Below are 26955 nucleotides of genomic sequence, written 5' to 3'. Positions count from 1 at the left end.
TTTCACAAATGCTTCTTGCCCTTGCAAACATATACTGTATTTAATACATACCGTACACAGTGGCCTTCGCTGTACACTAAGCTGATCCATTCAGTTACACTTGTCATTATACATATGCAGTGACATAGAAATGAACCACCACCTGGTTCTTGCAGGGTGAAACGTTCTGTGTTGATCGTTTAAAGAAGAATAAACCTGGCTGTAAACATAAACGCAAAATCATATCAAAGACTTACTTAGTCGTTCATTTGCAATTATCAGCTTTGAGGCTCACAAAAGGAATTTCAAGAGACTGAAAACGACAAGAAATTAGTAGTGGTTAAACCCATAATCCAGAGTATTGTAATCCCTTAAATAAGAACGTGAGTAGAATGTGGTGAAGCACAAAAGTAGATTCACATAATGTTTACCTCAAGTATATTAAAGGTCCAGTGGGTAAGAATTAGTGACATCTAATGGTGAGACTTCAGAAACATAGTGGTGCAAGATGGCAGCCTCAGTATATCTACTGAAATGTGTTGAAATCCCACTTTCCTTTTCTCATAACTGCATTTACCTGGTGGGAACATCTCAAGATAATCAAAATAAGGCTATGTACATAATTATCATGGCATGTCCACATCCACCTGTGACCTAAAAGGATTTAACACCACTACACTGAGTTGTTGTTATATTTCAACAGCTCTAAATCCTATGCTTCCTCTGACATTGACTCAACCCTTGTCTGGTGTGTGTTTTTTTTCCGCGGCCTGTCTGCGCAGGAGTAAGGCTCATGATGTGAGAGCCAGATTTTTTACCACATGGCTTTTATCCAAGCTGAGGCTCTTGAGAGTGGAGCGCCTGGAGAGTAGGAGCACAGACGCAGGTTATCCATCGCCTGCTGCAACATCCACCGTCACTCTGCCACGTCTGGGATCTTCCTTTATATAAACGAGGGTCTCACCAAAACCACTTCACTCAACGTGGATCCACATTGTTCTCTTTCTCCTCTGTTGACCTCTCTTTCTTTTTTTCCCCCCCCACCCGCCTGTTTTAGGGCTCAACCGTCTTGTTTTTGTAAAGGCAATTGTTAGTGCACATCATCGCGGAGCCAAAGGGAGCTTTTCCACTTCTTCCATAGGAGACTGGTGAGTTTGGTGTGACTCAATTTAAATGTCTTTGATATTTGATAGATTTCCATGTACCTGTCTTAATTCCCAGCTGCTTAAATTGACCATTTCTGTCATTCTTTTTACTTTTTCATTTCCTAATATTAGAGTACTGATCTCCATTAGGAGTTTTTGAAGTTTTGAAGTCTGTGTTTAAATGCTGTTGTTGAAATATTTGTGGTTTATTTCCAGTTTAGTAAAAGCTTGTTTTTAATGATCTGCTTCAGGTATTCTCATTCTGGTTGAAGGAACATATTCTATTCTGAACTTGAATTCAGACTTAATATTAAGTGAGGTGCAATAATTGATTCATACGTATACATAGATACAACTGTCACACATTCAGGTTATGTGGTAAGTCTGGATGCACGATTTTGGACTCTTTTCCGCCCAATATCCCGATCGGACCCAGATCAATATTTACGGCTTGCACTGCATTCAGTCTCCCTTCTGTAGTGAAATTAACATCATATTTTTCATACATATGTCAAAGCAGATGTAAATATAAAATATCTTTCCTGTGCAAAATAAATAAGCATCAATAAAAGCTGTAGGGGGCGCTAGCATAGAAATCAAAGAGGCAGCAGCTTTTTCAGCTACTGTTTCAGTCATATCTGCAGATCTTTGCGTGTTTGCCGATATCTAATTTTTAAAGCCAACAGTAATACTGTTGGCTTTAAAATAACGATAACATCGCGTTTTCTCTTTTGTCTCTTGTTCAGCGGGCTGCTGGAGAGTCATGACAGCTGAGAAAAGTGGGCCCGTTATAAACGGTAAACCGGAGGATGGCAGAGACCCAGAAGGGTCCAGCTCCAGCCTTGAAAATGGACAGTACAATGAGAGGGGCCATTGGAACAACAAGATCGAGTTTGTCCTGTCTGTGGCTGGAGAGATCATCGGTCTGGGCAACGTCTGGAGGTTTCCCTACCTCTGCTACAAGAATGGAGGAGGTAGGAAAGTTTTCTGTCAACCTGTGCTTGTAAGGATGTAGAAAGAGAAAAAATCACCAAGGTGAAAGGAATGTTTTTGACGTACAACTCTCTAACTCTCGCAAGAAGGAGGAAAAGGATGTAACTGAAAATACAGTTGTTTTCTACTGCACTAAAGGAGGAGGTGCATTTGACTGTGAAGCAGAAGTGTCATTATGTCATGTTTCTTTTATTATTTGCATCCATTATGTATGTACAATCATGTCACTAAAAGCCTTGGGGTTCCCCGTTACTGCACAGTATAAATCCTCATAACCTCATAGTAATGTTACATATTGAATTGGTATTTGGCGTTGAATTAAACTTTAACGTCTATACCATGATTCATGCATTTGTTTTGTTTTTTGTTTTTTTCTCTTGTGTGTTTAAAGGTGCGTTCTTTGTTCCGTACGTTATCTTCTTTGTGTGTTGTGGTATCCCGGTGTTTTTCCTTGAAACCGCCCTGGGTCAGTTCACCAGTGAAGGAGGCATCACCTGCTGGAGGAAGGTCTGCCCACTGTTCGAGGGTAAGAACACGCTCAATCGCAGGTGTAAATAATCATGGCTGAGTTCCATTTAGTTCAGTTGGAACAAACTGGAGCTGACATTTTTCCTCATTAACTTTGATCATTTATGATTATGTTATGTGCTGAATATGAGTTCATAATACATTGTTTTGCCTTGTCAGGTATTGGCTATGCTACGCAGGTGATTGAAGCTCATCTAAACGTGTACTATGTAGTTATCCTAGCCTGGGCAATCTTCTACCTCTTCAACTGTTTCACTACCGAGCTTCCTTGGGCTGGTTGTGGACACTACTGGAATACGGGTAGGAAGAGAAGCCATTAATCATCACGTACATCCTTTTATTTGTTTCTCTTTTTTGATCAAATGGGAAAAAAAAGTGTCATCATATGTGTCGTGTCACACCTGCTTCCAGAAATAATCATGTCTGCTATTGTGTTTCCACAGAAAACTGTGTTGACTTTTATGGAGAAAATTCCACCAACATCACAAACCCTAACGCAACGTCTCCAGTTATTGAGTTCTGGGAGTGAGTACAGTTTTATTTCTAATTACTTCATGCCATCATCATTTTCTCTTATACATGTGCTATTCTTTACATTCACATTGAAACAGCAATTATCTTGTATAAAATATGAAATGTTAACAAAAATAACAACCCACGATTAATATATGTCCTGCTTTTGATATCAAAATTGAGAATATTGTTGAGAAGCTGAGCTGCCGTCAGCTCCAGACTGTTTGACAGTGACACCCCCGCAACCTTTCCCCCAATAATTAGTCAGCCCTTTTCATATTTGTGTGTCAGCGTGCTCTAGTGGGCCAGCTGTCTCCCAGCTAGAGCTGTGTTTGTGGCAGCAGAGGCTGTGTGTAGCGCTGACCACACTTCCTGTCTCACTGCCAGAGGCTATGTTTACACAGCTTGGTAGAAGCTCATTTTGAGCTCACTGATAAATCTTCACACAATGTACTGTATATTGACAGTATCAGCAGCAATAAAAATGTCATATTTTGGGCAAAAAGATGAACTTAAATGACAGACTAGATGGATAGATGGATAGAATCTGGTATTTATGCGACCAGGTAGAGAATACCTGGCTTTTAATTGCTTACCTTAAGTTTTAACAATGCTGAGTTCTTGAAAAACCTTTATAGCTTACCGTCCACACCAGACCTTCACTCACATAAACACTAATGTTTGAAGCAAGTTGCTGCTCTATTGAGCCACATAAAATCATTTCACCTACACTTTACACCGTGGGCGAGTATATTTACACACATTAGTGTTCACATCTTGGCCTTTTGGTTGTTCGGGGACAGACAGGGGGGCTGAGTTGGACCAAGCCTGTGGCCGGCCACCAAGAACATGTCATGATGATCAATGGTTAGTCAGGAGCTGTGCGGGTGAACTTGGTGGCAAAGCTTTGGCAGCGCCATGGATCTCTGTGGCCCCCGACTCTCACTTCTTATCCTCATCAACGCTGTTGCCAGGCTTTGCTTCCACAAACAGGAAATTAACTGTGAATTCACCACCACTGACGGTTCACAATGTTGCTGATATTATTGCCCCGTACCTGACGTCCACACGGTAAAAATAGAATGGGACTTAAGCTTGGTAGGTTTACAATCGAGGTGAGAGCTCAACAATTATAGAATGAAAAGACAGAGGAGAGTTGTACATAAAGTAACTATAGCTCTAGTTAAATTCGCATTGTCTCCTCCTCTTTTTTTCCTATGGTCCTTCACTGTATAATATGACTGCATATTCACAATGTCTGCATCTTAGGACAGACTGATGCATTTTCCTATTAGAGGAATTTAGTTTGCCAGCAGATGCACACCTGTTTACTATGATGATGTTGTTCACCTCAGCAGTGGAAAAAGAATATTTTTTGCAGTAATGTAGAAATCCTACTGAACTGGACCCTGATTAAACCCACATGCATGAGGCTGACTTATGAAATTGTCCACAAGCCATTTTAATTGGCTGTTTGTGATCATTACAGTGGACTAAATGTGTCCTTGCCTGTTCATTATCTCATTGCTGTTGTCCCACCATATCCATGGTGCTGAAAAGCATCTTAAAGTGATACATTAGACAAACTAAAATGTCTTCTACGGTACTTTGTTGGCCATTTTAACTTCAGCACTCCAATTCTACCCATCGTGTTTGTGGAGTAAACTCGTCCTCATTTCTGAAGTTATCCAGCAAAAGGGAGGGAGAAAACTTTACTCTGCACATTCAAGTCAGCACTATTAGATGAAAGGTGGAAAGTGAGTTGTCAGTCTTAGTACGGGCTGTGGAGTCATGGGATTGTTGCCATGCTATCCCCACATCTTTATGACTGCACGTTCATTGTGGAAGCAATGGCTGCTTGCAAATTTAAAGTTAGCAAACTGCCCACAGCTAAAATGTGTTAGTACAGTGAATCACACGGGGTGAATAGAGTTGTCTTGTAATTCTGGCCAATCCACTCCACGTCTTGTGTCTCTTTTAGTCACTGACAGAGAGAGGATGCATGGCACAGTCAGCGTGGCCATATTAATGACTATTGTAGTGGAACAGGCTACGCTTGTCCTGCCGACCAAGGGAGTGTAAATTTTAGCTTGCAGCTTCGCAGTAATCGACTTTTCTTGAGAGAAAAGCTGTGTATGTGTATGGGTTTGTGCCCTATTACACTATACACTCTGTTTTATGGCCATGATACGCTGACTGTGAACAGGTTTGACTGAAAACACAAAGACGTGTGCACAAAAAGATTCAGAAGTGTATCCTGCTGTTCAAAAAAACCCAGTTTGTCAGGAGAAAAGCTTCTTGTCCCAGCCTGCCTGTGAGCTGCCGGTGTATACACACTAATGCTCCCTCAGTCAGGTCTGATAGTATTGCCTGTTTTCAGATGAAGGACGCAGCATTAAAGTAACTTTACAACTACTTTAAGCATCTTTGAGTGTTAAAAAAAGCGCTATAAAAATATGATGTATTATTATTATTATTATTATTATTACATCATTGGCACAACAATAATAATAATAATCAACAACAACAACAACAATATATATATATATATATATATATATATATAAGTAATAGATGGTTGATGTTTCAGGTGGCCCAGTGTCCATCTGGTGTGTGTATGTATATATATATATATATATATATATATATATATATATATACTGCTCATATATAAATCAGAGCACTTAATTGGATCAGATTGGAAGTCAGTGATCTTCTGGTGTTTCCTTTGTCACTACAGACGCAGAGTACTGAAGATATCAGATGGTATTGAGCACATGGGGGGAGTGCGGTGGGAGCTGGCCATGTGTCTGGCTCTGGCTTGGTTCATCTGCTACTTCTGCATCTGGAAGGGACCCAAGTCAACTGGCAAGGTAAAAGACAGAGTCATGCATGTTTACTACCGTGTGTCTGCACGAGTCTTAGTGGAAAGAGTGACAGCCTCATATTGGCACAGCTCGATGAACTGCACGTGTTATATACGCTGTTACCACACAGTTCAACTCATGATGGGGGACTTTGTATATTAATATTTGTCTTTACAGACAAGTGGATTTGCATTGTAGTGACCACAAGCTCAAGCATACTTACACCCCGTCCACTGCAAGTAGAGGACAAAAATATTGTTCCCATTACCTGTCCACTTCATTGTCCTCAAGTCTCCTCTTAGCCTTGAGAAGGACAGTGTGGAGTTAAAAAAACAAATAGAGTAAAAAAAAAAGCAGGGATGGAAGAAAGAAAAAAGAATGTGTTCACATTCTACATGATGAAGGAAAAAACAACCAGGCAGCAATACCTATATCTCCCTGAAGTGTCTTTTGTCTGGCTGTGGAGTAAGAGGGGGTGAATGCTGGTCCAAGATTGATTCCTGTATTCAATGGGGGAAAGGAGAGTGTTCATGAGTAGCATGCAGAGTATAAGCTGCCTCTGCCCCTCTCTCTCTCTCCTGCGATGAGAAATCAACCGCAAGGGAGCAAGAGAGAGGCGCTTTCTTCTCCACAGACCCTACAATCCATTCAGTTCAGACTCAGCCGTTTGCTTTTGTTCGCCATGTTTGTTGGCCATTCTCACATTTAAGCCCTCCTGTTAGATTTATGGCAAGGCAGGGGCAAGTTTGACCAGTAAATTTGTGGCGGCTTAAATGTTTACCCGCGGTGAGCTTGAAGGAGCATGTGGAGCAATATTGGCCTTTGAGCCCAGGAGTGATGAGTAGGAAGAGGGAGAGAAGGTTTAGGATGGTGTTCACTGCTGTAATCGTTTCATTTGACAAATTAAAGGAGGGATCTGTTGTGCGGGAGACAACTTTTCCCACACTTTTCCTGCAGGCAACACAAGGATTAACAGAGCTTAGAGAGGACAGTCTAATTAAGTCTCCGAGATTCTATTTCTTACTGTTCAGACACTTCCTTGTTTGGGATTTAATTAATTTCTCTACATTTAAGTCCAATCAATGATATTAAAGTAACATAAATGTTGTATGTGTCTAACTATTCACTGCAACCGCTTGTTTGATTAAGAAGTTCACTGCTTCTAATTCTGCAAAGCTTCCATTCATAAACCTGCTGCTCAGAGTTGTACAGTAGTGTGAGCAGGCAGTGTGTGGATAAATGCTTCATCTTGTCTGTTCTTGTACTATGTGATGCACACCTACTTTATTTTGTGAATGAAGAGAGTGTGTGTGTGTGTGTGGGAGGGTGGGTTGGGGGGTGGTGCTCATGCACTTCTGTGCATGCTTCAAAGAGCAGCACATTTTCCCACACTGCCAGCATCACTTCTCTGGGCTTCTCCTGTTTAAGAGATGGGGCCAGAGGAGCCTTCTTTTCTTTTCAGTCTCCTGGCCTGGCTCTGCTCTGTTCTGTCCTCAATTGGACTTTGACTGAGTGCCAGCAAGCCAGGGGATGTATGTTGCCTGCCTGTGCCCTCCAAGAGGCCAGGATTTTTGTTTAAGGACTTTTTTTTTCAAGAGTCTTGAGATGTTTAGCACAATTCTGCAAACCTTGAATAACTCAATAAAAGCAGGAGTTGTTGCTTTGCTTTAATGTTAGCAAGTGCTGCCTACTGTACCGAGGACACTGTCTGTGTGCTGTTAGATGATTTTCTACATGCACATATATATATATATATATATATATATATATATATATATATATATATATACTATGTGTGTGTTTATATCTTTACAAGTGTATGTACTATATATTGGATTCTGACTTCCAGACTGAATGTTCAGACTAATCAGATTTCAGTAGTTAGCTGTGGACAACTGGACTTGACAAGATGACCGTGACCTGTGCGACTGAGAACCTTCACAGACACTGAATGCTAATCCTCCTTTAACCCCTTCAGAATTGTTAAGAACTACTTCATACAGATTTGTAAGTTTAATGGATATTTGTATACCATAGAAAACCTTGATATCTGAGCCTCTGAGTGGGCGACGTTTAACTGTCTGTAATCTACAAAAAATGTGCATATTTCATTTCTGCAGGTTGTATATGTGACCGCTACCTTTCCTTATGTGATGTTGTTGGTCCTGCTGGTCAGAGGAATCACGCTGCCGGGAGCATTTGATGGCATCAAGTTCTACCTCTACCCAGACATTTCACGTCTCTCGGACCCTCAGGTAGGCCTGGATGATCTATCAAGTATGACATATGCAGTAGATTATGCCGTCACCAATCATCAAGGAAAGTAATAGTAATTGCTAATTTGACATTGGTGCTATACCTGCAGGCAGTTACTATTACTGCCACAGTTTTTACGATGAGTTAGTGATGATAACAGTATTTCTGTGTTGGGATATTATATCACCCACTCATTTAAAGTTACCAGAAATACAGAGATTACAGAAAAATAGACCAAACCACCTAATACAAAATATTTCAAATTTGCAATATCCAGCTACACTCCAGCTATGAAAGAGGAAAACTCACTCTGATGCTTATTGGCCTCAGCAGGGATGTCAAGTTTATCATCAATGTCAATGGTATTATCATCATCCTTGCTGTAGATGTTTACAAATGCATCCCTTTACACTGTTATTACATTTCTTGCTGCTGGAGACACAATTTGGACTGAAGGTTTTTACTTTTGGGGACATTTTCAAATTCTCGTGAAAGTGCACACCTGTCTTTCCCTGAACGTACATCTTTGTGCATGAGTATCTACCAGGGGGATTGGTGGTGTCATTTTTAGTCACATTTATTTGTGCACTCCTCTTTACTATACACTTACTAACTACACAAAGAGCTGCTTCATGTAATTTACTCTACTGTACACTCATAGTCATGCTTTTTTTGGTTGTCATAGCAAGGTTGACATCTCCTACTGGTGATGACATGATCAGTAAATAGAGGACTTTAGGGTAATTGAGGTGGTGCATTAACATAAAAGTCATACAGACAGAGCAGACTTTTTCACCTCATTTGGAAATAGCTTGTGTTGCTAGGCAACAGCGCACTAGAAACTTTCATTGGATTGGGGTTTGATGACAGTGTTCATTGAGATAAATGAACAGTTGAGTGAGACATGGCTACACTATGAACTTGATATGATGACAGATTCATTTAATATGACAGAATATGTAAATGAATGACTTATTATTTGCGATGTCCAGCCAAAGAGGTTACGTACACACATGCGTTAGTGCACTTGCAACTCAATTATTATCATTAGGTTTTGTACAGACTAAAGGTTCTTGACAATAAAATGTAAACAATTTTAGCAATGGTTGGAAGCGAGCAAACAGTCTACGTAAACGATACAACATTTAAAATATAAAATACATATGCGTACATGTATTTGTATTGTAACTCTATATAACAATAATAATTAGAAATGCATTTGGACCAATATTGTATAGACAGACTTGGGCTGTTGGTCACACAACTTGTCAAAGCAGCTCCTTGTGGTGAGAGGGTTTGTTTACAACATACAGTATCATGCAATATTAAAAATGTCTATAAAAACACAACATTTCCATTGATACAGGAAGAAAGGAAGCAAGAAATAAGAGTAATATGTATAGGTACATATATCGTACAGTGCTAGTGCAAAATACCTTGTAATTGTGAAGTACGATTGTTGTTGCCCTTGTGATCTAAGTAAAGTTAAGAAAAATAAAAAAGAGATAAAGTTAAGGATGAACATAAAATGCAGAGGCATGAGACACTGAAGGAGGTGGTGATAAAGAAGTGCTGCTGTTTAGCTGGGGAAGACATTACTTCTGACACCAGTGTTAAATTAGCTTCCTGTAGGACAATCAAGGCTCTGTTCTGTCCAACAGGCTGTGTAATGTGTGTGTGTGTGTGAGTGTGCATGCTTTTGTCTGTGTGGCTATATTTTACCCTGTGATCATGCCTCCCCTCTTTTCTTCTTTGCCTTACCTCTCTCTCTCCGTGTTTGTGTCGCTCCCTCTCACTGTCCACCAGTCCTTGGTCAGCTCTGACCACTTATCCCTCTCTCATACTCCCCAGTCATCACTGTTGTCCTTCCATGATTTACACCTGGGAGTGCTGTTTGCCTCTTTTGTCTGGCCTTTTTTTCAGTCCAGTGCTTTTTTTCTCACTTGTCAAAACAGCAGGAGCCAGGATGTTGTTCAGTAACTGAAAAGTAGCTGGGAAAATCAGCAAGACCATAACATGTAATCAGGCAATTCATCCATTCATTGTCCACCACTTTATCCTCCACACGAGGGCCCTCTGGTGCAGCTGACATAGGGCTAAAGGCTGGGTGCACCTTGGACGGGTCACCAGTCCATCGCAGGGTCAGACAAACATCCATTCACTCTCACACTCAGAGTCAATGTAGAGTGTCCAATTAACCTTTGGACTGTGGGAGAAAACCCTGCACACACGGGGAGAACATGCAGATCACATGCAGAAATGCAAAGGCAATAGCACTGACCCCTAACTGTGTAGTCTCAGGCAATTCAATACAGTCAAAATTTAAACCTGCAACAATTTGTAATTTGTTGCCAAACAGAAAGACAGATATTTTCCTCACGGTTAAAGTCGAGTGCCAGATGTTCTCACACAATAATGACGGATGTTTCCACTGTGTTCAAAACTAAATATACAAGGGATTGCCTGTGTTTTCTCATTTATTTGTATGGAAAAAGTGACGCATATGATATCACATCTTGATTATTTCTCCGCATTACAGTGTGTAACATGAGTGATGATCAGTGTTATAACTCTGTAATAGTATTCAGTGGATTATCCAGAATGATGCAAAAAAACAAAAACAAAGAAAGGAGAAGAAGTAATGAAAGGTTAAATCCAGAAGAAGGCAGTAATGCAGCACCAACGCCAACCAATGAAAGAAGAAAATATTTTTAATATTTACTGCAACGTTTTTGGAACCATGAATCACTGTTGCAGGTTCTCATCATCTGAATAATAGGACACATTATATGGATTAAGTATTATTTGGTATGTGTCTCAGAGGTCAAATTGGGGGCAAAATTAAGCTAATTTAATTCATCTTTGAATTTCTTAAAATATCCAATATTAATGGGTCTCGCTTATAAAAATAGGATATAGTGAGGATCACCAATAGTGATACATTTACATTACAGCAACACTACAACCCATGACATCCAGCTTTCACACTGTAGAAAAGTTTCCTGGAGCCACAGTCTCAACATAACCAAACACAAGCCGACCAAATTAGGCACAACATCAACAAGCGATTCTCTCCGAGCCTGGGCCTTTAAGGTTTCACTGCGCGGTGCGGCTATCAGCCGAGGGTGAACGAAAGGGAACATTAATGAACATTAGGAGAGAAAGGCTTGTTCTTCCACAGGAACAGTCCTGTGTTTGTGAGGTCACAGAAGTTACCGTGGTTACTCCCAGGAGGGAGCAAAGACTGTGCGTTTGTTAATTGTTTCTCAGTGGGGAAATGAGATTAGTGGCTGAATGGTGATGTGGGAGAGTTTTCAGAGAGCCATGCTGCATTAAGTTTGAATTCACTCGCACCCCATGTTATCCTGTGGGTTCTAGGGTCCTGTGCTGCAACTACAAACTAAATTCTCAAAATGTACGTTTACCATTGTCTCATTCAGGTATCGTACATATGTAAATGCTCATGTACACGTGTAAACTACTCGGCTTTAGTTATTCTATTATATCTTAATACACAATAAGTCAGGATAAATAAGAAAATAAAAAAATGTACCTTTGCTTTTCACCATATTGTGACCAGCAACATGATGGTGACCTAAAGACTTAATAATATTCACATACTTTATATTTGGATTTTTGGGGGCACATTTAATTTACTTGAGTTTATAAATATTAATGCTGCTTCCTTAATATGTCCTACATTTCAGAGATTAACTTGTTGCTTCTAAAATCTCAGATGATTCTGTTTTATTGTCCCAAGCACACATTTAAATTATTTATTTTAAATATGAATTTTAGGATCAAATAAGTAAACTTTCTGATGCACATTTGAACTTAGCATTCTAACAAAAACGATGAAAATTCTAATTGGCTTGCAGTTTTTCCATTTTCTACTGCTTTATCCTCCACATGAGTGTCGCGGGGGGTGCTGTGTCAATCTCAGCTGACATAGGACGATAGGCGGGGTCACACCCTGGACGGCTCACCTGTCCATCACAGGGCCACAAACAACCATCCACTCTTACACAGTTTAGAGTGTCCAATTGACCTAATCCCCACATTGCATGTCTTTGGACTGTGGGAGGAACCCGGAGAACTCTGAGAAATCCCACGCACACACGGGGAGAACATGCGACTTCCATTAAAGTCATTTCCTGTAAAACCACACATAAGTCACGCCATGATTTCTCCTGAAACAGAACATGATAGAATAAGAAATGAGAAAAGCTGATCTGATGTGGAGGCTCATATTTTGCCAACACTCTTACTGAAACACTTTTGCTGTGTACTCACACATCTACTGCTGCATGGCCACTTCTCCATCAGGTATGGGTGGATGCAGGGACACAAATCTTCTTCTCCTACGCCATCTGCTTGGGCTGTCTCACTGCTCTGGGAAGTTACAATTCCTACAACAATAACTGCTACAGGTAAGAATATGGCTGCTGGTAGATGAGAGGCTGGATGGTATCGCTGTAAGCGCTGAATACTTAAACGAGGGACTGGATTATCTGTATTGCTTGTATTGTGTGTGTCCCGGAGACAAGCGTGACCGTAAGTGTGATGTCTGCCTCTGTCTTGCTCCCCAGGGATTGCATCATGCTGTGCTGTCTGAACAGCGGCACCAGCTTTGTGGCAGGTTTTGCCATCTTCTCTGTGCTGGGCTTCATGGCCTATGAACAGAATGTTCCCATCGAAGCTGTGGCAGAATCTGGTGAGAGAATAAAACACTTTAACATTTAACATCATGTCTCTGAATGAAAATGAAGTCATATTGTAATATGGCCGTACACATGATATAAAGCAGATGCGCCCCATTCACCCTATTCTGGTAAAATGGTTAAAACAGTTATATAAGTGCACACTCTTACTAGAACCACAACGGTATGATTTATTAAAGTTCGTATACATGATTTAGTGAATGTGACAGAGTGCGAGGTTTTGGAAAGGGCAGTGCTTAATGCTTTAGATCATGTGTTTCTTAAGGGCATGTCACCAAATGTAGTGTCATGTGTCATTTGTAAATGTGCTAAAGTCTCATCTGATTTAAATACAGAGAGCTCCAGTTGTTTGTGGTTTTTGAGAGGCAGTTAAACACTTCATAATTCTGTTGTGTTATATTATTTTGAACTGGTAAATGAAACTTTTTTTTAATAATGGTTTGATAAATCACTGTTTTGTCACTAAAGAGTTAAAATTGTTTAACAGGAGAGCCCACAAAAGAAACAGGCACAAATGCAACTTATTTTATTGATGCACCACATATATGACTTCTATCAACTGACACTGACACAAGTCGTGTGTGGCAAAGTCTTGAGACTGGAGTTGAGTGCCACGACGTGGTTTTTCAACAGAAAGTTTACAGATGTCACGGCCACAACCAAACTCCTATTGGATGATCCCAGCTGTCACTCACTTATTTGCGCTGTGATTTATCTTCTATTTACTTTGATTAAGAACATAACAAAATTGACATCATGTTCTGTTAATGAAGATGTGAAATGAGACCTTTAACTCATTAGGGAAAATGTTTACTTTACACTTGAAAATTAACTGATAAGTAGTTTTCCCATAGACGTCCATTCAAATTGAACTATTTTTTGCAACCAGTGGAGTCGCCTCCTGGTGGCTATTTATTATATTCTTACTTCCGGGTTATTCTGACTTACCTCTGTGTGTGTTTGTAATGCAGGTCCTGGTCTTGCATTTATTGCTTACCCAAAGGCTGTTACTATGATGCCCCTGTCTCCTCTTTGGGCTTGTCTCTTCTTTATGATGCTCATCTTCCTTGGCCTGGACAGTCAGGTGAGACTCACACCGGTCACAATAACACAAGTTATGGACATTATAAGATTTATAATAATAAAGCCTCCAGGCTGTTGTTTTGCAACACTAAAGACACTGTTAGTTGTTTGTTTGTTAAACATCTACAGTGATTTGATTGAGTGGTAACTGTGTGCAACTTTATCACTAAAAGGTTATGCTTCACACTTAAAATAAATGTCTTTGCTCTCATTCTAGTTTGTGTGTGTGGAGAGTTTGGTGACAGCTGTGGTGGACATGTACCCAGAGACGTTCAGGAGAGGTTACCGCAGAGAGCTGCTGATTTTAGGCATGTCCATCGTGTCCTTCTTCATAGGCCTCATCATGTGTACGGAGGTAAGACGCGACTCATGGCTGCATCATTGGAGTTCAGGACACTAAATGAATCAAGTGGAGATGTACAGCGATGTATTCAATCCAATTTATTTTCATTTGTATAGCCCTAATCACAACATACGTTATCTCAAGGCAAAAACCTTTACACTATTATAGAGAGACGACCAGACTCAAACATGTACGGCCATCTGCCTCATTGGGTTGGGGTGAAAGGAAAAATGGGGGACAGAGGAGAGGTGGGGGAGAGAGAAAGTGAAAGAGGGAGATGAGGTAGAGACAGAAGAGAGAGACCAGGAGCAGATATATATATAAGTGTTGTGTCAGGTTATAGGTTTAGACAGGACAGACATATAATTCACTTCTACACAGTGAACCCCAACAGTATATGTTATTTGATTCATTAATTGTAAAGACATCTACTTTTACTTGCACAAAATAATGTTTCATTTTAATTAATCTTTATACTTTCAAATATTTCAGATAACAAGAATTTACTTAACTTCAACTGATGTTATTTCTATATAGGCAGGTCATTGTCATCATCATCATCACATCACAATCATAATCTTCATCATAATCTCCATCACTGTCGTCATCGAGTCTGAGGTGAAATCCAGTCCAGAAATGCAGATGACCTTTTCCACTGGTACCTTCTTTCCCCCCCTGAAGGTTCACAGTCTCAGGTTCACGGTCTAATTTTCCATCTGCAACATCATCTCTCTTTTAAGACCTTTTACCTTAATGTTTTAGTACTGGAGGAGAATCGGACTCCTCACGCTATCAAGGTCTTACATCCACTAAAAGCTTTTTCCATCTCTCCACATGCGCTGCCCTCCATCCACCACCACTACTGTAAACGCACCATGCTGTTCTCTAGTGGCCCGTAATGCTCATGAAACATAGGGAACCACTTTAATGCAACACAGGAATAGGACAGAGTACTTACTCTGCTAGATTGTGTGTCATTGCCCATTCTCTTCCATGTTACATCAAAACTGTCCGTCTGTCTTCTCTGCTTTTACTTCCACAAAACCACCTGCACTCCAGACTTTTTTATTCCTGTCTGCTGCCAAAGAGCCATCGTAAAAAAGAGCCTAGAGTAGCATTTAGTTCTCAGGGTCTTGTGAGAGTGTAGTGGAATAGCTGGTTGAAACACAGACAAAGGGTCTGTGAGATATTTTTAACTGTATGCTCGTAGTTGTGTGCTGTGACCTTATACTCTCTAATTCAGTGAGACTTTGTTTTGTACTGGCCCACATATTCTGGTCTGTATTTCTTTGCTTTTGTGCAGAGAGTAAGATGACAATAAAGATTTGTTATTGACTGTATAGATTTGAAGATGGTAAAACATAGCAGAGATGTAGAAATGTTTTTGTAAAGTCAGAGTGCAAAATCACAATTGAACACATGTTTTTGCAGTTGGAGAAGTAGCAGATGGTGTTGTTGGTATGATCTTCAGAACGTGTTTAGTGAAATGTCAGGTCACCACATCGATGGTTTGCACCTCACTGAATAGAATTGGATGTAACGACTGAAGCAACTGTGAATGAGCCGATCACCACAAGTTGTTAAGGACAATTATCAAGACCGAAGGGCAGTATCTGGACTAATCACATGCCTCATAAGACAATGCTGTCAGCTGAAGTAGCTCCATGTATGGAAGCTATATTGTACCACAAAATAAGAGTTGTACATCTTAACAAAGTGGTATTTAAAGCACAAAATGAGTTTAAAAACAAAACAAAACAACACGCCCCATAGATCTTTATTTGACTCCACATTGATCCTCATTTTCACTCCATTTATCATCATTATCAGTGCTGGGGGACACAGTGTGGACAAGCTTAATCAAGGACACCTGACTCACATTATATTCAATGTCTCCCAGCCAAGCCTGTATTCCTGTATGTGGCTGTGACAGAAAAGTGACACCTGTCTTGTGCTATCAGGGCGGGATGTACGTCTTCCAGCTGTTTGACTCGTACGCTGCCAGCGGGATGTGTTTGCTGTTCGTGGCCATATTTGAGTCCATATGCATCGGCTGGGTGTACGGTAAGAGGAGACGCACACACAGGCTACATCTCGCTCTTGTCACTTCAGATAACACTTGTTTGCCTTCAGCTACGACAGAACACTCACATATTTGAACACAGGAAATAGAAGCCAGTGCAATAGTGTCATGCTTTTAAACCTCCTTGTTGAAATTGTATTTCTTCTCTGCCCTCTGCTGGAGAATAGACTCAAACACATGCAAGCATTTCCAAAACAATATTTTGGTATGATAGCACTGTGAGGGGTTGTTAGTATTCTTTATTCCTCTAATGCAGAGTGACAGAGTTGACTCTCTTGTGTCACACTAGAATTTATCCACCTCTGTTATTAAATTAGCCGCACCCTGTCAAGTGACATCAGTCACATGATTGTTTTTTATGAACCATGGAGAAACTACGAGTGACACCGATTCTGATTTCAGGTAGCGACAGATTCTACACGAACATTGAGGACATGATTGGCTACAAACCGGTCTTCTTCATCAAGTGGTGCTGGATGATCTTGACCCCAGGAATCTGCTCTGTGAGTCCACTGCAGCTGCAGCATCGGCAAACTAATTTAAAACAGGATGTTCATCTTTATCTATAGACTAACAACATTTTCACCAAGATTTCCATTTTGTATGTTCTATATTTACTACAGCACTGTACTGGCACTTGAATTCTAACGCAGGCTGCATGACCTTTATTCAACAAAGACATTTCTCTCTCTCCCTCTCCATATAAATAACACATTTACCAACATAATGTTTTTTTGTGTGCCACAGGCAATATTCCTGTTTTTCTTGATTAAATACAAACCACTGAAGTACAACAACGTGTACACCTACCCTGACTGGGGCTATGGTATTGGCTGGTTCATGGCCATGTCCTCGATGGTCTGCATTCCTCTGGGAATTATCTGGATGATCTGGAAGACTCCAGGCACCTTCTCTGAGGTATATACACACACACACACACACACACACAGATACAGTAATTCATATTCAAATACAAATTGTGGCTCTCTGACTGAAAAATACTACCCTCTCCAAATCAAGTGTTGCTTTGTTTGCTTTTTTTCCAGATATTTTTTTCCCTTTCCCAGAACAAATGTCATTTTTTTTCCCTCAGCTTTTCACGCATTCATGCATTATTTTCCTTATTCTCTGTCACAGCAGCCTAAAATTAAAAAGCCCATGGTTGTTTGTGCATTAGCAAAGGGTTTTTAACATGTTTCCGACATTGTTACTGAGAAAGAGGCTGTTGTATCTCTCCCAGCAGACTGTGTATGCTCCCCCACCTACAGTATGTCTTGAGGTGTGGATCAGATAAACAAATTCCAGGTTTCTGAAAAACAGCAGAAGCCTCTGGTCTTTGATTGACACAGTGGAAAAAGAAGTAGAAGGGCATGACCTTGATGTTCTGGTCATGTCCTGATTCACATCCACTCAGGTAGAAGTAAAGGTTAGTGTAGAGAATGTAGTGCCAAATAAGACGGATCACTTAAGAAGCTTTAACTTCGTTTTTCTCTATGATTCTGCATTAAACACGGCACGTCATCTGTCTCAGCACCAACCTGTTCGAGCATCTCGACACTTACGATACAAATTAAGTGATGATTCATTCACGTTAAACTATTATACGAGATGTATGAGCCAAACGCTGCTAGAAGAGGACACAAGGGAACGAGAGTTGACCCGTTTTCTGTCTCTGTCTCTCTGCAGAGAATGAAGAAGTTGACGACTCCCAGCCCCGATCTGAAAATGAGAGGGAAACACGCCGCCCTCAGTCCTTATGCTGCGAATGATGCAAAACTTAAGGTCGATGGCAAAATATCCACCATCTCAGAGAAGGAGACACATTTTTAACCGAGAGACTGTCTCTCCGACCAAGCTGCCTGCCCGTCTGGAAGTCCAACAACTAAAGTGAACAGCGAGAAATATCCACCACAAAACACACAACAGGAAATGAAACAAATGACTGGGAGTGTTATTTTTGTTTTGTAAAAAAGATAAAGGAAAACAAGGAAAAGTTATCACACGCTGATGTAGTTCAATCCGCTTCTGTTTTGCACACACTTTGAATAACGCTTTTGTTGTTTTCATTTAATATTGTGACTAACATCAGCTACTCCTTTCTTGACTAACAGTAATATTTTGAAATTGGTTTGATGACATGCGGTACGTGGTTTAAAGCTGGTCACACTGTTTGTGCCTTTAGAGCAATACCAACGTGTTGTGTTGTAAAAGGCTTATACTGTGCATTTGTATGTGCTTCTCCATGAGGTACTAGGTACACAAATGTCACTATCTTATAAGATGTAGCAGCTTGGGGATCATTCTACATAGTAAAGTGTATTGAGAGAGAAATCATGTCGTTGTAGTGAGGTTATACAGTAGGAGGGCAAACTATCCCAGAGTTAATTCATTTAAATCTTGGACACTCCCTGAACCAGTGATCGTGAGGGCTATGGATCTCTCTTAGACCTTTGTTAATTCTTACTTGAATAAACAAAATAAGCAAACGACTGTCTATTGGATGTAATTAAATGATATTAATGGATTATTGTTCATCAGTGAGTATGTACTGGGCTCTGCAGGGCTTTGCAGATTCCTGTAGAACTAGTCTTTCTTAAGAGTTACCTTTGCATGGGAGGTTCATAATATTGAATGGCAAAGTATGAAAGAGGTCCAGGGTTTAAACACTGTAGAATAGATCCTCTTTGTTTTTACGCGACTATAATTTTACATCTGTCAGGTTTGAGCTGGCTACAAATAGCAATGATTGACTCGCAGGCTCGAGTCTGAAACACACCTCCTTCTCCTCCAGCTGCCCTCGTAGAAGTCGTGGATCTGTCATTTCACAGTAATTATGCTGAGTCTAACACAGACTGACAGACAGACGTGCTTCCACCCCTGCTTTTTTTTTTATTTCCTGCGCTGCTCATAGAAAAGACGATGGATGCCCATCAGATTAGCTTTTCAAGATCCATCTGTCCCCTTCTCTCTTCTCTCCTTTCTCCAGCTAAACCTCAGCTTGTCCACTTCCTCTGACTTGTTTCCCTCCCACACTTCTTTTCTTTGGATTCTCTTCAACACATAACATGTTTGTGTTTCTACATTATCTCCAGCCTGATTAGGTGTTTTTGTGACCTTACCCTCTGACATTGTGAAACCTAAACCAAACCCTCAGCTGTCTCTTCAGGAGTGAACACACAGTCTGTCCCTGTCATTCATTTAACTGTAGTCGATGAGCTGGCCTCATTGTTCACATCGATCTCAGTCCATTACCACCTCATCCGATCAGCACTGGAATGACTCGATTTGCCCTCTCACTCCCTCGCTCTCTCTCCCTCTCTCTTCCTTGCTTTGTCCATCTTCCTCATTTCCCTTCCTTTCTTTCCTTTGTCCTTGTTTCCTGATGAAAATGCAATCAGAGGAGAGCATTTGAGGGCGGTGAAAACTTGAAATCTATCTCGACAGTTTTTCAAGAGGAGGCAAAGACGCGGGGAAGTAAAAAGGAATTGATGAGCTGAGGAAGTGTGTGATTGAGCAAGTAATGAGGGAAATCGAGGAAGTGTTTAGAGACTGAAACCCCTCCCGTCTAAGCTGTGACATCCTCTTAAACATGTGATTGGTCCCTCTGGTGTGGTTGCATTGTGGCATTATCACCTCCTCACTGATGTTTGTGCAAGTTAATAGTTGTATGTGTTGGAAAAAAAATATAGCCTGCTGTTTAACACTGATGCTGTTGATGTATATTTTTACATCTCTTTCTAGAAATGTGGTCTATTCTTGAGATGAGAGTTGTTTAAAAACAATTGCTGTAATAAAAAAGAAAAGAAAAGATTATGTCCTTTGATTTGACTTTTGATATGCAGCTCAAAGGATGTTTGTTTTAGAACTATAATTAAAAAGTGTTTACTGTTCTTGACCGTTCTACACACATTTTGGTATCTACAGGACACAGGAACTGTCTGCTTACTCATTTTTAAAAATAAATATTGTAAAGGAAAAAAGTGTAGACTGTGGTATTTATTATTAGTGCCTGCTGCTGCAAGACATACTAGTCAGAACTCCCCAGAGTTCTCACGAGAATGCATTGCAGCGCAAGCATCTCTCTTGTAATCATTCTTCTTCTTCCATTTCCTCCTGTTTTTCGCCATGTAACTAGTTTTGTGAAAACTCCCACACATGTTATAGCAAAACATGCGGCTTGATTGGGAATGGTGTGCTATGACTTTTCTAAGCGTTTCAAGTAACCATGGCAACAAAAATCGCAATAAACTGCGAAAATTTCCTCATTCAAATGAATGGGAAACAGTCGAAAGAAGGAGAAAAAAACAACTTTCTACGTTTCTAACATAGAAACATGGTTGGAAATTAAAACGGGTCACAAGACTTGGGACTTTTCTCACATAATTCAAAGTTTTTATACATATTACGCAATCGCAGTTTACATTTTGCACTTTTTTTTTTGAGGTATTCTGATTTTACAATGCACACAATACACACTGTATTGAGTGCGTGGGAGTTGAGCTACAGTGCACACTGAGCTGAGATCTAGCTGACTTTTTTGCCCCATTTTGGATGACATGACATTTTTTACCCATTTTGGACGACCCGTTTTGGACAACATACTATACTATGACTATTTTTGACTTTTTGACCTGTTTTGGGCGACATACTACTATAATACTGACTTTTGACCGTTTTGGGCGTCATACTATACTACTTGACTTCTTTGACGATTGTGGACAGCATATATACTATGACTTTTTGCCCCATTTGGATGACACTTGACATTTTACCATTTGGACGACAAAATTCATAGTTTAGTAAGTTGTCCAAAATTTGACAAAAATGTCATAGTTTAGTAAGTTGTCTAAAATTTGACAAAAATGTCATACTTTAGTATGTTGTCCAAATTTTGGCAAAAATGTCATAGTTTAGTATGTCGTCCAAAAAGTCACAAAAATGTCATAGTTAGGTGCCTGCAGCCACAAGGCATACTAGTCAGAACTCCTTAGAGTTCTCACTAGAATGCATTGTGCTGCGAGCACATCTTGATATTCCAACGGCGTTTATTCTGCTTATTTTTCCTCATCCTCCCGTTTTTTGGCGCGCTACTCCTCCCGCAGCTTTGAGAAACCCCCAACACAAGTTATATCAAAACGTGCGCCTTGATCGGGAATGGTGTGCTATGATTTTTATAAGCGTTTCCAGTAACCATGGCGACAGAAATCGCGAAAATGTAAAATAATTTTCACTCATTTCCACTCACACAATAATGGGAAACCGAAAACAACCAAGCCCACTTCGGAGCATCACAGTGTCGTCATACTTTAACGTAGAAACGTGGTTGGAACTTTAAACGAGTCACAAGACTTGGGACTTTTCTGACCTAAGTCAAAGTTTTGATCCATGTTACGGTTTTTAAACAATCGCAGTTTACGTTTTGTACTTTTTTTTTACGTTTTCAGATTTTATAATGAGTGTGTATTGCGTTGTGTGGGCGGTAGCTAGAGTGGCCCACTCTAGCGAGATCCAGCAAAATAATCACCAAAAATCTCTAAACAAACTCCTCTCCTGCCCACAATTTCCAACCTACACTGATAATTTTTACATCAAAACGTTGCCATGGGCGTCGTCTAACCCTGTGTGTGTTTTCATGTTCATATGACTTGTAGTTTTTCTTAAAATCACCTCAAAGCGCAGACAACTCCGGTCACACTCTCCATTGACTCCCATGTTAAAATGTCTGCTTTTGAGTTCTGGAAAAATCAAGACGAGGGTGATTTTAAAACTGTGATTTCTCTGTCAATTCATGCCCGTTTGTCACAAATTTAAATGTGGGAGTTGCCGAAAGCCTCCTGACGCTCACAAACCAAAAATTTTATCTCTATCATCAACCGTTCTTGAAATATGACAACTTTAAAACATGCTGTTTTCTCTGCTTTCTCTGCTGGTTTTGGAGAGATAGAGACAAGCGTGTGTTTGCGTGTGTGTGCGTAAGGAGCAGAGGGGACTTTGGGAGGGGCTTGTCAGTCTCTCTGTATTCTTCCACCCAAGACTTTGACGTCTAACTCCTCCCACAGTTTTGAGAAAACCCCCACACATGTTATATCAAAACGTGCGGCTCGACCGGGACTTGTGTGTGATGACTATTTCTAAGCGTTTCAAGTAACCATGGCGACAAAAATCGCAAAAAACTGCCATATAACTTCCACATACACATGAATGGGAAACAGAGGGGCTTGTGAATCTCTCCCCCCCTCTCTCCTTTAAAACTTGGTCTTTTAAAGGGTGACTCCACCAAAAAGTACTTCCAAGGTGGATTGGATCCAAATCTCCGGCCATATAACTTCCACATGCCGCAAGAACTGCAGGCACCCTCGAAATTTCGGCACGGAATTGCCGATCTAGTTTAGTATGTCGTCCAAAAAGTCACAAAAATGTTATAGTTTAGTATGTCGTCCAAAATGTGACAAAAATGTCATAGTTTAGTATGTCGTCCAAAATTTGACTAAAATGTCATAGTTTAGTATGTAGTCCAAAATGTGACAAAAATGTCATAGTTTAGTATGTCGTCCAAAATGTGACAAAAATGTCATAGTTTAGTATGACAAAAGTCACAAAATGTCATAGTTTAGTATGTCGTCCAAAATTTGACAAAAATGTCATAGTTTAGTATGATGTCCAAAAATTCACAAAAATGTCATAGTTTAGTATGTTGTCCAAAAAGTCACAAAATGTCATAGTTTGGTATTTCGTCCAAATTTGACCAAAATGTCATAGTTTAGTAAGTCGTCCAAAATGTGACAAAAATGTCATAGTTTAGTATGTCTTCCAAAATGTGACAAAATGTCATAGTTTAGTATGTCGTCCAAAGTTTGGCAAAAATGTCATAGTTTAGTATGTTGTCCAAAATTTGACCAAAATGTCATAGTTTAGTATGTCGTCAAAAATTCAAAAAATGGTAGTTTAGTATGTTGTCCAAAAAGTCAAAAATGTCATAGTTTAGTATGTCAAAGTTTGGTAAAAATGTCATAGTTTAGTATGTTGTCCAAAATTTGACAAAAATGTCATAGTTTAGTATGTCGTCCAAAATGGGACAAAATGTCTAAGTTTAGTTTGTTGTCCAAAATGTGACAAAAATGTCATAGTTTAGTATGTCCTCCAAAATGTGACAAAAATGTCATAGTTTAGTATGTCCTCCAAAATGTTTCTATATTGTAAGCAAATTAAGAAACAACAGAGCAGAGCAATGTAACAAAAGACTTCCATTATTGTCGTCCAAAATGTGACAAAATGTCATAGTTTAATAAGACGACAACCATAGCAACGTTTTGATGTAAACATTGTCTGTGTAGGTTGGAAATTGTGGACAGGAAAAGAGTTTGTGTTTTTTGTGATTATTTTTCTGTATGTTAGCAGAGTGTGTCATATAAAATCTGAAAATGTAAAAAAAAGTACAAAACTTGAACTGTGATTGCATAAAAACTGTAAAATGTATCAAAGTTTAAAGTTACAATCACGTTTCTACGTTAAAGTATGACGACACTATGACGCTCCAAAGTGGGCTTGGTTTTTCTCCGTTTCCCATTCATGTGTATGTGGAAATTTCCCAGTTTTTCGCGATTTTTGTCGCCATGGTTACTCGAAAGTCTTATAAAAGTCGTAGCACACCATGCCCGATCAAGCCGCACGTTTTGATATAAATTGTGTGGGGGTTTCTCAAAACTGTGGGAGGGGTTACGTGCCGAAAAACGGGAGGAAGAGGAATAATATCAAGCAGAATATGCGCGTATAAGTACGATTACAATAGATGCTTGCGCTGCAATGCATTCTAGTGAGAACTCTAGGTTCTCAGTAGTAGGCTATGCCTTGCAGCAGCAGGCACTAAGTAGAATGGAGACTGTTTCATTAAAACTATATAACATTAAACATCACAGCGACTGTCCCTGCGTCGTCAGCGGTACCTTTTATTCTATACGATTAAGCTTCACCAAAGTCAGGAGGGAATTTAATTTAGTCCAAATTACATTAATCTGGGTGAAACAGGTCAACAGGAGCGTGGAAACTGAGCTGCAAGCAAACGGACTGGGTTTTATGTTGTGCGTTGTTTTCGTAACTTTAAAAAAGAAAACACGCATAAATAGTAAAGCTTAAAGGCATTTTCTTTTGTTTTCTTTTTTTAAAGAAAGGAGAAATACTGAAAGAAAACAAACTAATATGCGATAAAAAACGTAGAATGTTCAATAAATAACTTACCTGGGGATTTTGAGGGCGAATTTAAGACGATCATTATTATTATTATCTTTTAGGCTTCGTTTACCATTTTTTCCCCACTTTTTTCCGTCTGTGGACTGAATGGCATCTTTTTTTCCCCTTAGAGTAAATTCATCTCCTGTTGGATCGGGTGTGTTTCCATGGTTTGTCGCTACAGACATCTACATCACTGTCGGTCGCACCAGAAGATAATAACAGTATCAGAGAGAGATGTGGGGCAATCTCTCTCTCTCCCTCTCTCTCTCTCCCTCCCTCCCTCTCTCTCTGTGGGGACGCGCGCGCCACCATCGGTTCATCTTTTTCATGACCACACTGGGGCATCAGTCTGTGGTTTCTGGGGAAAAACACTGCTTATACACATTAACTGAATCACCTAAAGGTAGAATTAGGTTCTCCATTCATCATGCACATCCCCTCAAACGCTGATTAAATTGTGATTTTAAAAAAAGTGAGGAGGCAAACACACACATGCTGTGTATAATCACAGTTTTCATACTGAACATTTGAAATATCAAAGGTGTCAAACTGTTGAAATTAATATTTCACATGTGCGGTTGCCAGAGAGAAAAACAAAAGCTGATACATATGAGATTTAAAGGGAAGATGCCGCTTTAAAATCAGTTTTTTTTTTTATCACAGTGTTATAAATAAGTGGAATGATTGAATAATGCAGATGCATGCATTTACAAACACGGGAGAGAAAGGACACAAGGTGACGTTGACAATTACCAGGGTTACACATTTCCATATAAATAACAAGGGCATGTAGACAAACATACGCAGTGACACCCAACAGACATACTGTCTAGAAAAAAATGTTGTTTACTCTCAGCACAAGTGGCCTGCCGGCAGCATGAATATCTGCCAATCTACAGCAGAAGAAACCCTTCGGGGCAAATCTGACAGCCATGATGTCACAACATACAGCATCCATTCTCTGCTTGTCCCGCTCATCGTCAACCTGCAGCTGAAGACTGTGACGGCAGGATGGAAATGCAAATATCACAAGTTTCTGTTTTCCCATCCATGCACAGGTGCTTGTTTCCGCTTGGCTGCTGAGTTTGTCAGATACGAAACAAAGAGAGACACAGACTGTTTACATGGACAGCAATGTTCCCAACATTAACCAGAGTTAGGACAAGTCTGAATAAGACACAGTGTTTTATGATTAACTAGGTCATAAACATACTGTAGGTTGGACATTTCACAGATGTAGGTCATAATCAGACTATGTTATACACAGGGATATGAATGGATTATTCTATGTGCAACTTTGTAATCCGAATGTCTTGTGGGCCCTAATCTGAGAGTTAATGAGGGGTGAGAATTTCAGTTTGTGTTGAGAAACATGTGGGTTTAGCCAGAGGGAACGGTGGTTATGTACAGTGTGTATTTGTTGGGGATGCTACTCTAAAAAGATGTTCATGCAGTTTTTTGATGACAATGTGAACCCAACTGAAACAACGTGACTTCAGTGAAGGAGTCTGTGTTTGTTTGGCTGTGATTCTCAGAGGGGATGACTTAATGAACCCTGAGTGTAAGCGAGAGGCACTTCTGGAAAAGAAATGACAGGTAATAGCAAAAGTGTGAGTGTATGCTTGTTTATAATTTTATTCAACATCCGTGTTGTAAAAAAGATGGGAGGACGAACACGTGGCTGTGTGTTGACTACGCCCGACAGAGCAGGAGGGACAGATATTAGGAAGAAAGAAAAGCAGCGGAGCATTTCTAGTAGCTAACATATCATCCTCATGGGAGTAACTCCACTAACAACAGGTCAGGCTGAGGGCAGGTGTTGTGCTGAGGTTCTCAGTAGCTATTTTTTCAGTGGGACCAACTGGGACTGGAAATGCTTACAACTGAGCACCAACACAAAAAGGTTTTGGTCTGCTGTGTCATACGAAGCGACAATGCACAGGTAGTAGAAAAAAAAACCTGCTGACAAAATAAAGTGTGTGTGTTTCAGGTTTCCTCATACTGGTTTGGCTCTGTAGAGGGAAGCCCAGAGCACAGGCAAAATGACAAAATGATATATTTTTTAAAAAAAACAAGCATCCGGTTATTTCCTGTGCAAAGCAATCAAGAGAAGTGCACTTGGTCGTGAATAAGCCTGAAATTGTGTATGCAAGTGTAAAATGATGGCTGGAAACTCAAGTCAATACATAACAGTTTCCCTTTTTTCCACCCCTCC

At 40.0% G+C, this 26955-nt stretch overlaps 1 protein-coding gene across 1 annotated transcript; it reads left to right on the top strand.

The window, feature by feature from the left end:
* Positions 1-797: 797 nt before the first annotated feature.
* On the top strand, positions 798-20321 carry slc6a11b (solute carrier family 6 member 11b). Its single transcript, XM_044024942.1, has 15 exons — positions 798-1127; positions 1871-2098; positions 2509-2643; positions 2805-2945; positions 3089-3170; positions 5899-6031; positions 8146-8280; positions 12608-12711; positions 12871-12995; positions 13974-14086; positions 14303-14440; positions 16390-16492; positions 16914-17014; positions 17259-17429; positions 18198-20321. Exons 2-15 carry the CDS (start codon positions 1888-1890, stop codon positions 18339-18341), a joined length of 1836 nt encoding a protein of 611 aa, XP_043880877.1. The 5' UTR covers positions 798-1127; positions 1871-1887; the 3' UTR covers positions 18342-20321.
* Positions 20322-26955: the final 6634 nt, after the last annotated feature.

This window comes from Solea senegalensis, linkage group LG4, assembly GCF_019176455.1.
Source record: "Solea senegalensis isolate Sse05_10M linkage group LG4, IFAPA_SoseM_1, whole genome shotgun sequence".
Lineage (NCBI taxonomy): Eukaryota > Metazoa > Chordata > Actinopteri > Pleuronectiformes > Soleidae > Solea > Solea senegalensis.
The sequence above is the reverse complement of the archived record's forward strand: the minus strand, read 5'-3'. Positions and strand labels throughout refer to the sequence as shown.